Source organism: Nerophis lumbriciformis, linkage group LG31 (assembly GCF_033978685.3).
Source record: "Nerophis lumbriciformis linkage group LG31, RoL_Nlum_v2.1, whole genome shotgun sequence".
NCBI lineage: Eukaryota > Metazoa > Chordata > Actinopteri > Syngnathiformes > Syngnathidae > Nerophis > Nerophis lumbriciformis.
The window spans coordinates 16,377,101-16,390,395 of record NC_084578.2 but is presented as its reverse complement, the minus strand read 5'-3'; the positions used below and the strand labels follow the sequence as shown (position 1 = coordinate 16,390,395).

General features: G+C 38.8%; 1 protein-coding gene across 3 annotated transcripts in view; it reads left to right on the top strand.

Moving 5' to 3' along the window:
- The window catches only part of adarb1b (adenosine deaminase RNA specific B1b), a 330,371-nt gene that overhangs the window by 301,578 nt on the left and 15,498 nt on the right, over nt 1-13,295 (top strand). For all 3 annotated transcript variants that reach the window (XM_061926523.1, XM_061926524.1, XM_061926522.1), the window contains 2 exons: nt 594-745; nt 3,582-3,750. In XM_061926523.1, the coding sequence (XP_061782507.1) occupies nt 594-745; nt 3,582-3,750 (321 nt within the window). The remainder of the gene's footprint in view (nt 1-593; nt 746-3,581; nt 3,751-13,295) is intronic.

Here is a 13,295-nt window from a genome sequence, read left to right as displayed (position 1 = left end):
AGACAGAAAAAGAAGTGGCATAAAACACGTCCTAGAAAGTTATACATGTAAACAAACTACGGTAAGTTCAAGGACCGCCAAAATTAGTAGGACAAAACGGGGCTCGAATCAGTGAAGCATGTTTAATATAAACAGTGTGCTTTATAACAATTAGGGAGGTTTGTGTCATGTTTGTCCTCCTACAGAAACCATATTAAAACAAAAAATAGATTGTTTTCCCCTCATCTTTTTCCATTTTTCATACATTTCTGAAAAAGCTCCAGAGAGCCACTAGGGCGGCGCTAAAGAGCCGCATGCGGCTCTAGAGCCGCGGGTTGCCGACCCCTGGTCTAGTCTCTTACGTGAATGAGCTAAATAATATTATTTGATATTTTACGCTAATGTGTTAATAATTTCACACATAAGTCGCTCCTGAGTATAAGTCGCACCCCCGGCCAAACTATGAAAAAAAAACTGCGACTTATAGTCCGAAAAATGCGGTATGTGGTTTGTTTGCTCGTCTGGTCTAATTCTGTATCTGGATGCTCTTCAGGTGCATTTGCTGCAGTAGTTTTTCTACTCCATTGATAACAGCTCTTTGTCCGTTACTGTAGCAACAGCAAAGAAGAGAATCAGAAATCAATATTCATACACTGTGACAAGGGAGGCTACAAGCTAAAGGACAACATTCAGTTCCATCTCTACATCAGCACCTCACCCTGCGGAGACGCCAGAATCTTCTCCCCGCATGAGGCCGGCGTGGAAGGTAAAACGTCTCCCCTCCCCTCGTTACGCTGACAGATTTGACAATGCAGCTTTTGGCTGGGCTGACAACTTCCTCAACAGTTAGCTGAATTAAAATCCTTTAGATTTCCTCTCGCGCGCGGTTTAATTTGATTAGAAATCCGCCGCAAAGTCCAAACACGCGTCGGACATATTGAAACAAGGCGCCATTAATTAAAGCTTTTTTGTTATTCACTTTCTGTGCCTATCAGTTTTTTCCCCCCCTGCCCAGCCCACCCTCACTGTCTGACTGATTAACCTCCCCCATACTTGTCAAAGTGTTTTCCATTGCATGCTGCAGCCTGAATGGAACGCAGACACACTCAATTAGTCAATGAATAGATGCCTTCTGCTGCTGCTGGACCAAGGGAAAACGTTGATAGCATATGTTGTTTTGTGTTTTGTTTTCGCTTTGTCCCTTTTTTTTTTCCCCGAGGTCTTTGTGGGCTTTCTTGGGCAATGTAGCCATAAATGCTTCATGAATATTATTACATACAATGCAATCATATTGATTTATTCACTCATTTTCTACTGCTCATCTTGTTAAGAGTGGGCTGAATCAATTGCATGAGGAATTCAAATTAAGCAATGATGTCATTAAATTTAAAAAGCAATACAAAAAAATATTCTTCATAGGCACAACAAAGAGGAGGAAACATAAAATATCTTTAGGAGATATTTTATTCATATAAACTACATCCATCCATCCATTTTCTACAGCTTATTCCCTTCTGGGTTGCGGGGGGCGCTGGAGCCTATCTCAGCTACAATCGGGCGGAAGGCGGGGTACACCCTGGACAAGTCGTCACCTCATCGCAGGGCCAACACAGATAGACAGACAACATTCACACTCACATTCACACACTAGGGCCAATTTTGTGTTGCCAATCAACCTATCCCCAGGTGCATGTTTACTACTTTGATGTTTATTTTATTGATAATATGTTTGAGTTGGAGTTTGTTTGGAACATGCATGCATGCAACATGATACATCACAATTTCCAGGTTCTCTATTCCAGTGTTTTTGAGCCAAGACACATTTTTTGCGTTGAAAAAATCCGGAGGCACACCACCAGCAGAAATCATAAACTCAGTTGATAGTTAAAAGTCATTGTCGCAATTGTTGGATATAACTTTAAAAACCAAACCATAACCAAGCATGCATCAATATAGCTCTAGTCTCAAAGTAGGTGTACTGTCACCACCTGTCACATCACACCCTGACTTATTTGGACTTTTTTGCTGTTTTCCTGTGTGTAGTGTTTTAGTTCTTGTCTTGCGCTCTTATTTTGGTGGCTTTTTCTCTTTTTTTGGTATTTTCCTGTAGCAGTTTCATGTCTTATATTTCCCGCATCTACTTTGTTTTAGCAATCAAGAATAATTCAGTTGTTTTCATCCTTCTCTGTGGGGACATTGTTGATTGTTATGTCATGTTCGGATGTACATTGTGGACGCCGTCTTTGCTCCACAGTAAGTTTTTGCTGTTGTCCAGCATTCTGTTTTTGTTTACTTTGTAGCCAGTTCAGTTTTACTTTCGTTCTGCATAGCCTTCAATGCCTTTTCTTAGGGGCATTCCCCTTTTGTTTATTTTTAGTTTAAGCATAAGACACCTTTTTACCTGCATTTACAAAGCAATTAGCTACCGGCTGCCACCTACTGATATGGAAGAGTATTACACGGTTACTCTGCTGAGCTCTAGACACTCAACAACAACACATCATTTGCAGACTATAATTACTGGTTTGCAAAAAATGTTTTTAACCCAAATATGTGAAATTAGATAATCACATAGTAACCACATTAACCCTGGCAATGGACCCTGTGTGTGTATGTATGTTATGCCATTGTTTACAAATTTGGTAAATAATAAATAAATAATATCCCCTCAACTCCCCCCAAAATGGATTAACTCGCTGGAATAAAAAAGACAATATAACATACATCCATAAACGTGGACGCATGTGGAAAAGTGCAATATATTTATCTGTACAGTAATCTATTTATTTATATATATATATTTATTTTATATATATATTATTTATATATATTTATTTATTTATATATGCACCTTATTGCTTTTTTATCCTGCACTACCATGAGCTTATGTAACTAAATTTCGTTCTTATCTGTGCTGTAAAGTTCAAATTTGAATGACAATAAAAAGGAAGTCTAGTCTAGTCTAGTCTAAATAATCAAAAAATTTATATTTTGTTGTTTTCTTACTGTACCGAAAATTAACCAAACCGTGACCTCTAAACCGAGGTGCGTACCGAACCGACATTTTTGTGTAGCGTTACACCCCTCCCTACCTGTGGCATATTTACTGCTTTACTGTTTTACAAATGTCTGTATTCCTTACAATTATAACAAGCAAATGCAATTCTGAGTTTTCATCGAACCTGGCGTTGGTATTTTTGAGCTCGGAAAGAAAACCAGAGTAGCAAAGAAAACCCACTCAAGCATGGAAAAAAAACACGCAAACTGTTGTTCTGGTTGAAAGAGCCCTTTACACATGATTAGTGCAAGTCATCATTTTTACTGCAAACAAGTGCTGTCTAATTGTGCACCCTGTACTCACTAGTCAGTCGGTGTTGTGTTCATGTTTTCTGATATCATTTAATTGGGCAGTTCTCAGCTGTCAAGGGGAAGCCATCTTTCTCATACACACAGGTTTGCCAACATTAAAGAGTAAAAATAAAAAGAAGAGTCCTTTGGTAAATGACTGACTGTTTCCAAATTTGACAGCTTATGGAAAAATAACAGTCACTGGGCTGGAGGAAAGTGTTGCAAACTTTTTTTCTCTTCCTGTCTGCCCCCAGACCAAGGAGACAGACACCCCAATCGGAAAGCAAGGGGTCAGCTCCGGACCAAGATCGAGTCCGGGGAGGGCACCATACCAGTGAGGACCAGTAATACCATCCAAACATGGGACGGGGTGCTTCAAGGAGAGAGGTTACTCACTATGTCCTGCAGTGACAAGATTGCAAGGTAATTTTAATACTGAAAGAAAGCACCTTTACTTCTCTTCCAGCACAGGTGTCAAACTCACATCTGGTCCGCCACATCATTTAATGTGGTCCGTCACATCATTTTATGTGTCCACCACATCATTTAATGTGTCCACCACATCATTTAATGTGTCCACCACATCATTTAATGTGTCCACCACATAATTTAATGTGTCCACCACATCATTTAATGTGGTCCGTGACATCATTTAATGTGGTCTGTAATGTCTTTTAATGTGGTCCATCACGTCATTTAATGTGGTCTGTAATGTCTTTTAATGTGGTCCATCACGTCATTTAATGTGGTCCGCCAAGTCATTTCATGTGGTCTGTCATGTCTTTTAACGTGGTTCGCCACATCATTTCTTGTGGTTTGCCACGTCATTTAAGGTGGTCTTCAGGTGGTCCGCCACGTCATTTAAGGTGGTCCGCCACGTCATTTAATGTGGTCCGCCACATCATTTAATGTGGTCCCCCCCACATCATTTAATTTGGTCCTCCATGCCTTGTAATATGGTCCGTCACGCCTTGTAACGTGGTCGGTCATGTCTTTTAACGTGGTCCGTAACGTATTTTAACGTGGTCCGCCACATCATTTAACGTGGTTTATCATGTCTTTTAATGTGGTCCGTAATGTCATTTAATGTGGTCTGCCACATCATTTGATGTGGTTTGTCATGTCTTTTAATGTGGTCCGTAACGTCATTTAACTTGGTCCATAACGTCATTTAACTTGGTCCATAACGTCATTTAACATGGTCCGTAACGTATTTTAACGTGGTCCGCCACATCATTTAACGTGGTTTATCATGTCTTTTAATGTGGTCCGTAATGTCATTTAATGTGGTCTGCCACATCATTTGATGTGGTTTGTCATGTCTTTTAATGTGGTCCGTAACGTCATTTAACTTGGTCCGCCACATCATTTAACTTGGTTCGCCACATCATTTAACTTGGTTCGTAACATCATTAACGTGGTCCGTAACGTCATTAACGTGGTCCGTAATGTTATTTAATGTGGTCTGCCACATCATTTATGTGGTTTGTAACGTCATTTAATGTGGTCCGCCACATCATTTAACTTGGTCCGTAACGCCATTTAACTTGGTCCGTAATGTCATTTAACGTGGTCTGCCACATCATTTAATGTGGTTTTTCATGAAAAAAAAAAAAATCATGTAAACAAACAGCTTGGGCCTTAAGAGGTTAATGTGGTCCGTCACGTCTTTTAACGTGGTAAGTTACAGTACGTAATTTATTGTGGTCAATCATGTCTTTAAAGTGGCCCGCCATATCATTAATTATGGGCCTCCATGTCATTCAGTGTGGTCTGTCACATCATTCAACGTGGTCTTCCACATCATTTAACGGGGCCCGGCGTATTATTTAATGTGGTCCACCATATTATTTAATGTTGTCTGCAATGTCATTTAATGTGGTCCATCACTTCATTCAAGGTGGTCTGCCACATCATCTAATGAAGTCCTCAAGGTCATTTACAGTAGTCTGACCATATCATTCATTGTGGTCTGCAACGTAATTGTTTGTAGTCCGTCACATCAATTAATGTGGCCCTCAAAGAGCAGCCATAATTGCAATATATCCCTAAATATAAAAAAAATAAAAATACGTTTGACACACCTGATATCCATAAAGTATAAACCAATTATAAGTGGTAGCAACAGAAATACATATTTATAGCTATATTTTCATATTTTATTTACTTGACTCTTCTTCATGGCGTGTCAGGGATGGCCGAGTTGATGGACGGCCTGTCCTTGGAGTTTATTTGCCACCGATCATAGGGTCTTTAGTCTCTGTCCGTGTTCAAGGCAGCGGTATGCCAGCCTTGTGATGAAAGGAGGCCGCCTGTTACCAACCAAACAATAAAACTTCTCCATAACTCTTCTCACCAGCTGCCCTCTGCCTCCAGCCTCTCCATCCAGGAGTGGTAGTACCTTGCCTCAGTGCACCAAATGATTGGAGGCTGAGTGCCTGATGAAGTCTGCTGTGTTAGTAACCACCGTGTCCGTGTTCTTTGCACAGCACAACTGTTACTTCTTCAGCTCGTCATAGTAGTTCTAGCTTTTCTCATGTTTGTCCAAAGTGGACGGATCGAAGTCGGTCGAGGGCAAAATACGTTTTTTTAAGGAAAACCAGCCCTCTGGTTAAAGTGTAACATATATTCAGAAAGGGTACTGTAAAGAAACTTAAAGGGATGAATTTTGTTTTAGATATTTAAATGTATCCATCCATCCATTTATTACTGCTTGTCCCAGTCGGGCTCACAGACGGGGGCTGGAATTTGCATTTTAAAGATTTTAAACAATGCCAAAGTATTAAAACATTAGGTTAATGCATTTTGACGTGCGCTTTTCCGCAGTTTTGGATGCCTTTGTTCGCGGGTTTTGCAGTTTCGACAGGGGAGGAGCTACGATCGAGTACCGTAAATTCCAGACTATAAGCCGCTGCTTTTTTCCTACACTTTGAACCCTGCGGCTTACAAGACAGAGCGGCTAATTTATGGATTTTTCTTCGCTGGCAGCTATAATAAAAAAAATATTTTTTTTAAAAGAAGCAAAAATCCAGTGTGTTTTATTGTTTGTGCTATGGCGCCAGATGCTTCAGTGTCTCTCCATATTACAGTGCTATTTCGTTTTTTCGCCATCCATAGCGTTTCTACTCGTATGGATTCTTCATGCATCACTGCAAGCAACGTTTGTAAGTTTTACAATATAATCAAAACAATTTTTCCTTACTATAACGTCACATGTGTAAAATAGCGTCTTTAGCATTAGCTAATATGCTAACAGGTTTACGAGTATCTGTGTTAGTATTATTAACTTACAATGGCTTTATTTTTGTATTGCATTAGTTTCACACATTCTAAAGTGAATTCACCAAAGCATCACAGGGGAGTAATAGTTTGTTTAGCTGATCGGAGAGCTAGCTTCCGCAGCTCGTGGGTTCATGACGATGACTTCTGTTTTGTTTGATCAGCTGTTTTACTGCCGCGTTACAGGCACTGTTTAGAAACAATTAAAATATGTAAATAATCAAAAATCTTACTGCGTTAACTATTTTCTCAACGTATACATCTGCAGCTTATTTAAATAATACCGTATTTCCAGGACTATAAAGGACTAGGACTAAATTTTAGAATTTTTGATTTTTGTTTCCATATATTGTCTGCACCGGACTATAAGCCGCTAATATGTTGTGAAATGACTCATTTACACAGAAATATTTTGTAAATGTTTATTTACATACCTTAATTATTTACAAACGGTGTCTGTAACGCGGCAGTAAAACGGGTGATCAAACAAAACAGAAGCCATCGTCATGGACCCATGAGCTGCTAAAGCTACCTCTACAAACTCAATAACTAATAGGTGACGTTTTATTGAATTTACTGAGGAATTTGTGAAACTGAAACAAAACAAGAGAGATTGCCGTTGTAAGTTAATAATACTAACACAGACACTTGTAGACGTGTTAGCATATTAGCTAACGTCGCAAGCTTAATTACATTACAATAGCACGCACAAATATGCATGAAAACACTACTATCAAACATGTGATAGTTAAAACAGGGGTCCCCAAACTTTTTGGCTCGGGGGCCGCATTGGATTAAAACAATTTGGCCGGGGGCCGGGCTGTATATGTATGTATATGTATATATATATATATATATAATGTATGAAAGAGTGCGCACTTGATGTCACGTTATCGATGGAAAAATGCATTTTTAGACCATACGATTTGCCTGAGTGGCTTGGAGACCCCGAGAGTAACAAGTGGTAGAAAATGAATTAGAAAGGACAGATTTAAAAAATAACAAGTAAAAATAATATATATATATTTTATTTTATTTTACTTGGGACTTCCCGCGGGCCGGATTTTGGATGGGCCGTAGTTTGGGGACCCCTGGTTTAGTACTTATGAATTGTGTTAGTTATATTGTTAAACTTGCAAACGTTGCTTGTAGACTAAACGGCACTTGTACTTCAGGTTCAAGGCACTAAACGGAGAAATACTGTAGATGTTCAACCCGCAGCACCTGCAGTGAATGAACTCGTCCAAAAGATGGCGCCATAACACCAACAATAACAAACCTTTTCAGGGACTGTCTGTGTTTTTGAAAACTATGTATTAACTACAAAACATTATGATGGTTAGCGAAGAAACATCCATAAATTAGCCGCACAGTTTTATAGGCCGCAGGGTACAAAGGGTAGGAAAAAAGTAGTCGGGAAAATACGTTAGAGTGAAATCATTATAGGTCTCCTTTAATTGCAAACAGCTTTGTATTGTTTACCTGTAATGTTTTGATTAATGATGAGCCTTTTTAAAACCATAAGAAGGTAGTGTCATGTTTCATTGCCTGTTTTATTTTCACGGTGGGTCCCTTTTCCTTTTGTCCTGCACCGAAAGCACATTTGAATGAGCTACGATGTGGCGAGACAATGACATCGTAATGATTGATCGTAAGTCTGGTTTTACTAGACCGATTTACGCCATTGGAAGACACACATGCAGGCGGTGTGAAGTCTGCACCGGCTAATAATACTGTAGACCGTGTATCTGCAGGCTTTGACTCCTGAGACTTAAACATGGCAGATTAGATGCCCTAAAACTTCCTGCATCTTTTGAAACTACTACAAATTACAGAGCTGTCCGTCCACTAGACCTGCGGTTGGAACAAAATGCTTTTTGCACCTGAGGCTTGAACTTGGGAACTGAAGAAAATGATCTACGATATTCGAGGTTAAGGCGAATACAACATGTCCTTCCTTTTTCTTTACAGAAAAACTTAGCAATTTTTGTTGTTTATGTTTAATTTCCGGACAAACATGCTAGTAAAAGCTTTAGACACATTTTAGAACAATGTGCCATTTGAACACGGTTAGAGATGTCCGATAATATCGGACTGTATCGGCCGATAAATGCTTTAAAATGTAATATCGGAAATTATCGGTATCGGTTTCAAAAAGTAAAATTTATGACTTTTTAAAACGCCGCTGTACGGAGTACACGGACGTACAGAACGCCAATAAACATTAAAGGCACTGCCTTTGCGTGCCGGCCCAATCACATAATATCTACGGCTTTTCACACACACAAGTGAATGCAAAGCATACTTGGTCAACAGCCATACAGGTCACACTGAGGGTGGCCGTATAAACAACTTTAACACTGTTATAAATATGCGCCACACTCTGAACCCACACCAAACAAGAATGACAAACACATTTCGGGAGAACATCCGCACCGTAACACAACATAAACACAACAGAACAAATACCCAGAACCCCTTGCAGCACTAACTCTTCCGGGACGCTACAACTTACACCCCCCGTTACCCCCTACCCCCCCAATCCTGCCCACCTCAACCTCCTCATGCTCTCTCAGGGAGAGCATGTCCCAATTTCCAAGCTGCTGTTTTGAGGCATGTTAAAAAAAATAATGCACTTTGTGACTTCAATAATAAATATGGCAGTGCCATGTTGGCATTTTTTTCCATAACTTGAGTTGATTTATTTTGGAAAACCTTGTTACATTGTTTAATGCATCCAGCCGGGCATCACAAAAAAATTAGGCATAATAATGTGTTAATTCCACGACTGTATATATCGGTATCGGTAATTAAGAGTTGGACAGTATCGGAATATTGGATATCGGCAAAAAAGCCATTATCGGACATCTCTAAACACGGTTACACTTTGGGGTCTTCCACTTTACAATTAAAACCAAAGAAATGTTATTTTCAAACAATAAAGAAGAAATCTTACAACTTTTGGTTTAACCGCTGTTTATTCCGAGCAAATTTTTTAGCGGCCCGTAGCACAACCGTAACCATTCCAATATCAGAATGCTCGCTTTTTTTTAAGTGGTGCAGGTATACGCCTCTGCAGAAAATATATTGTTACCTGACAAATAATACCTGTGAGTATGCTAGCTTTTTTTAGTTCATTTTGTAGGTATACACCTCAGTCATATTTTGGTACTTGATGCATGCTTATGCGAATGCAGGCTAGTTTTTTTAAATAAATTGTTCAAGTACACACCTTAAAGCGGGAGTTGGCAACAAGCGGCTCCCTGGAGCTTTTTCAAAAATGTGTGAAAATAGAAAAAGATAGGGGAAAAAAAAAAGTTTTTGTTTTAATATGGTTTCTGTAGGAGGACAAACATGACACAAGCCTTCCTGATTGTTAAAAATCCCACTGTTTATATTAAACATGTACAGTATTTGGCGAACGCCGTTTTGTCCTACTAATTATGGCAGAACTTGAACTCACCGTAGTTTGTATACACTTTGTCCGATGCTGCCACGGAAAGACATTTGAATGCCACTCCTTCTTTGTCTCATTTTGTCCACCAAACTTTTTATACTGTGTATGAATACACAAACATGAGCTTTGTTGATGTTATTGACTTGTTGGGAGTTCTAATCAGGCATATTTGGTCACTGCACGCTAATCAATGCTAACATGCTATTTCAGCTAGATGTATGTACAAATTGCATCATTATGCCTCGTTTGTAGTTATAGTTGAGCTAATTTAAGAAGTTCCTTTCGTTCTTCTTTCTCTTCGTTTGTTGTAACAGAAATACAAGTCGTGGAACTTTCTGTAATGGCTGTCCTGTGTTTGAAAAACGTTTTTTTTTAGCAACACCCCCCCAACTGTGTTTAACCAATCCGCGTTCGATAGCACAGCCCGCCCCTGATAGGGTTCCAGGAACCTTCCAAAAGTCCCACCCAGCTGGCACACTGCAAAAACTGAAATCTAAGTAAGATGAAATATCTCAAATAAGGGTGATATTTGCTTATTTTTCTGTCTGATAAGATCATTCTTCTCACTAAGCAGATTTTATGTTAGAGTGTTTTACTTGTTTTAAGGGTTTTGGTCCTAAATGATCTCAGTAAGATATTGCAGCTTGTTGAGTAGAACATGCTTGAAACTAGAATATCAACTGATGCAAAGCTGTGTCATCAACACTCACAAGTATAAAACTACTTTTTTAAAGTAATAATTTAGCGGTATAGCTCGGTTGATACAGTGGCCGTGCCAGCAACTTGAGGGTTCCAGGTTCGATCCCCGCTTCCGCCATCCTAGTCACTACCGTTGTGTCCTTGGGCAAGACACTTTACCCACCTGCTCCCAGTGCCACCCACACTGGTTTAAATGTAACTTAGATATTGGGTTTCACTTTGTAAAAGCGCTTTGAGTCACTAGAGAAAAGCGCTATATAAATATAATTCACTTCACTACTTCAAGCATGAAAACAAAAATCATGATGCCGAGCCCATATCATTATGTCAAGATAATGGCACTAGCATTTACTTAATTTAAGAATATTTTTCAACAAAATGAGCAAAAAGTTATTTTTTTTCTACCAAGAAAAGTGCACTTGTTATTAGTGAGAATATACTTATTTTTAGGTATTTTTGGGTTCTTTGAGGTTAGCTAATTTTACTTGTTTTTGGAAAGTCTTGACAAGCCGAATTTTCTTGTTCTATTGGCAGATCATTTTGCTTAGTTCAAATAAAATACCCCTCATTTTTGTATTTTTTTTTTCTTGTTTTTGAACACTGACTTTTTGCAGTGCAGGAACTCCGAAAAGTTCCTGAAGAACTAAATGTAGTTTGTGTTGGAAAAACAGAGGGAACTTTATTTAAACGGGTAAATGGGAACGTTTCTGTTAAAAGTCCCTGCAGTGGAACTAACACATGATTGGTCGCTTTTACTCCGGGACATGTTGTTTCGTAGTGTACTGAGCCTGTTTGCCAACCTCTTATCTGTCCTTCTGACTGACTTCCCTGTGTCTGTTAGCTGTGTTGTTTAAGGTGGAACAAAGAAGTGTGCCGTTACAGCTTTGCAGGTCCGATTTAGCCATGGAAGTCTGCCCTCTGTCACTTTTACGTTGGCTATCTTTCGCATGCATGTGGCGCACACAGACAATATTGCATTTTCACTTCATGTAGCCTCGGGTTTGCTGATTGCATATTCCACATTGTGCTCGCTCTACGCTGGTAATTTCACACACCCGCAGTCAGCCCCAAGGTAAAGATGTGAGAGATGAGTCTCTGCATGCTGACACTTTTTGGGGTTTGATGAATAAATGGAAGGCGGCTGCTTATCAAATTATTGAACACCACACCAATTAGCTAGCCAGTTCTACCGAGTACAAATGGTTGTTCTCTTAACCCCCTTCTTAATCCTTTTGTTTACTGCTTTTTAAAGGGACGCCAATCAATAACTATGAAACCTTTTTTTTTTTTTTTTACTTTTAAAGGACATCATTCTTTATACACTGCAACAATCCATTTATTTCCTCCAGGACACTTTTTGGTGCACACACACACACACACACACACACACACACACACACACACACACACACACACACACACACACACACACACACGTTCCCCTCTGAGTGAGGTGGGAGTGTGATGCTTCACAGAGCATGTCAATGGGAAAATGACTAGGGAGAGATGGCTAATGATACAGCACAAAAATACACAGAAGTTTGGCAAAAAAGAAATTGCATCCCTCAGTAGAATTGGTTTTGGTTTATTGCATTGCCTTGTGGCGCTATACACTAATTTATCTTACATGTATTGCCGTCTGTATCTTCTCTCCACTTATTTAACCTCTAATAGGGAACCTATCTATCTGTCTAACAATAATTCCGTAATTATTATCTGTATTTAGCCCTTCTTTTTTTTTTCGGTTACTTGCATATGAGGTATGTGAGTTTTGGGACCAAAGCAGCAAATCCGCAAAAAAGATCCTGCTGTGTTTGCGTCATTAGAGGCGAGAGTTGTGGCAGGATAAATCGTGGCTACTTCATCATGACAACGCACCTGCTCGTACTGCCCTGAGCAGCCAACAGTTCCTGCCCAACCGGAACATACTCATGCTGGAGCAACCTCACATCAAAGAGAAGGCTGGGAAAGTGCAATAAACACCAGGAGGATTATTGCAAACAGGAACATTTGTTGTTTGGATTAGTATGGACTGAAATTACTGCCAAAACTCCACAAATACACAAAAATGTTTTTACACACGCCCAACGATTCGCGAGTAAATAAAACTATTTTTCTGCAAATGAAAAATACGATTCGCAAATAAAACAAAAACAATTGGATTCAATTAAAAAAGCGATTCGCAAGTATATTAACACTTTTCTGCAAGTAAAAAAAAAGATTTGCAATTAAAAAAAATGTTTTTTTCAAATATAAAATGTATTTGCAATTTAAAAACAATTAATTAAAAAAACGATTCGCAAGTAATAAAATAAAAGATCATCTTCAATTAAAAAACGATTCGCAAGTTTAAAAAAAAAAAATTCTGCAAAGAAAAAAATTATTTGCAAGTAAAAAAAGAATTTTTTGCAAGTAAAAAAGATTCTCAATTAAAGAAAAACTATTCTATTCAAATAAAAAGTATATTAACAATTTTCTGCAAGTACAAAAAAATGTGCAAGTTAAAAAAAGTCTTCAAATAAATAAATGATTC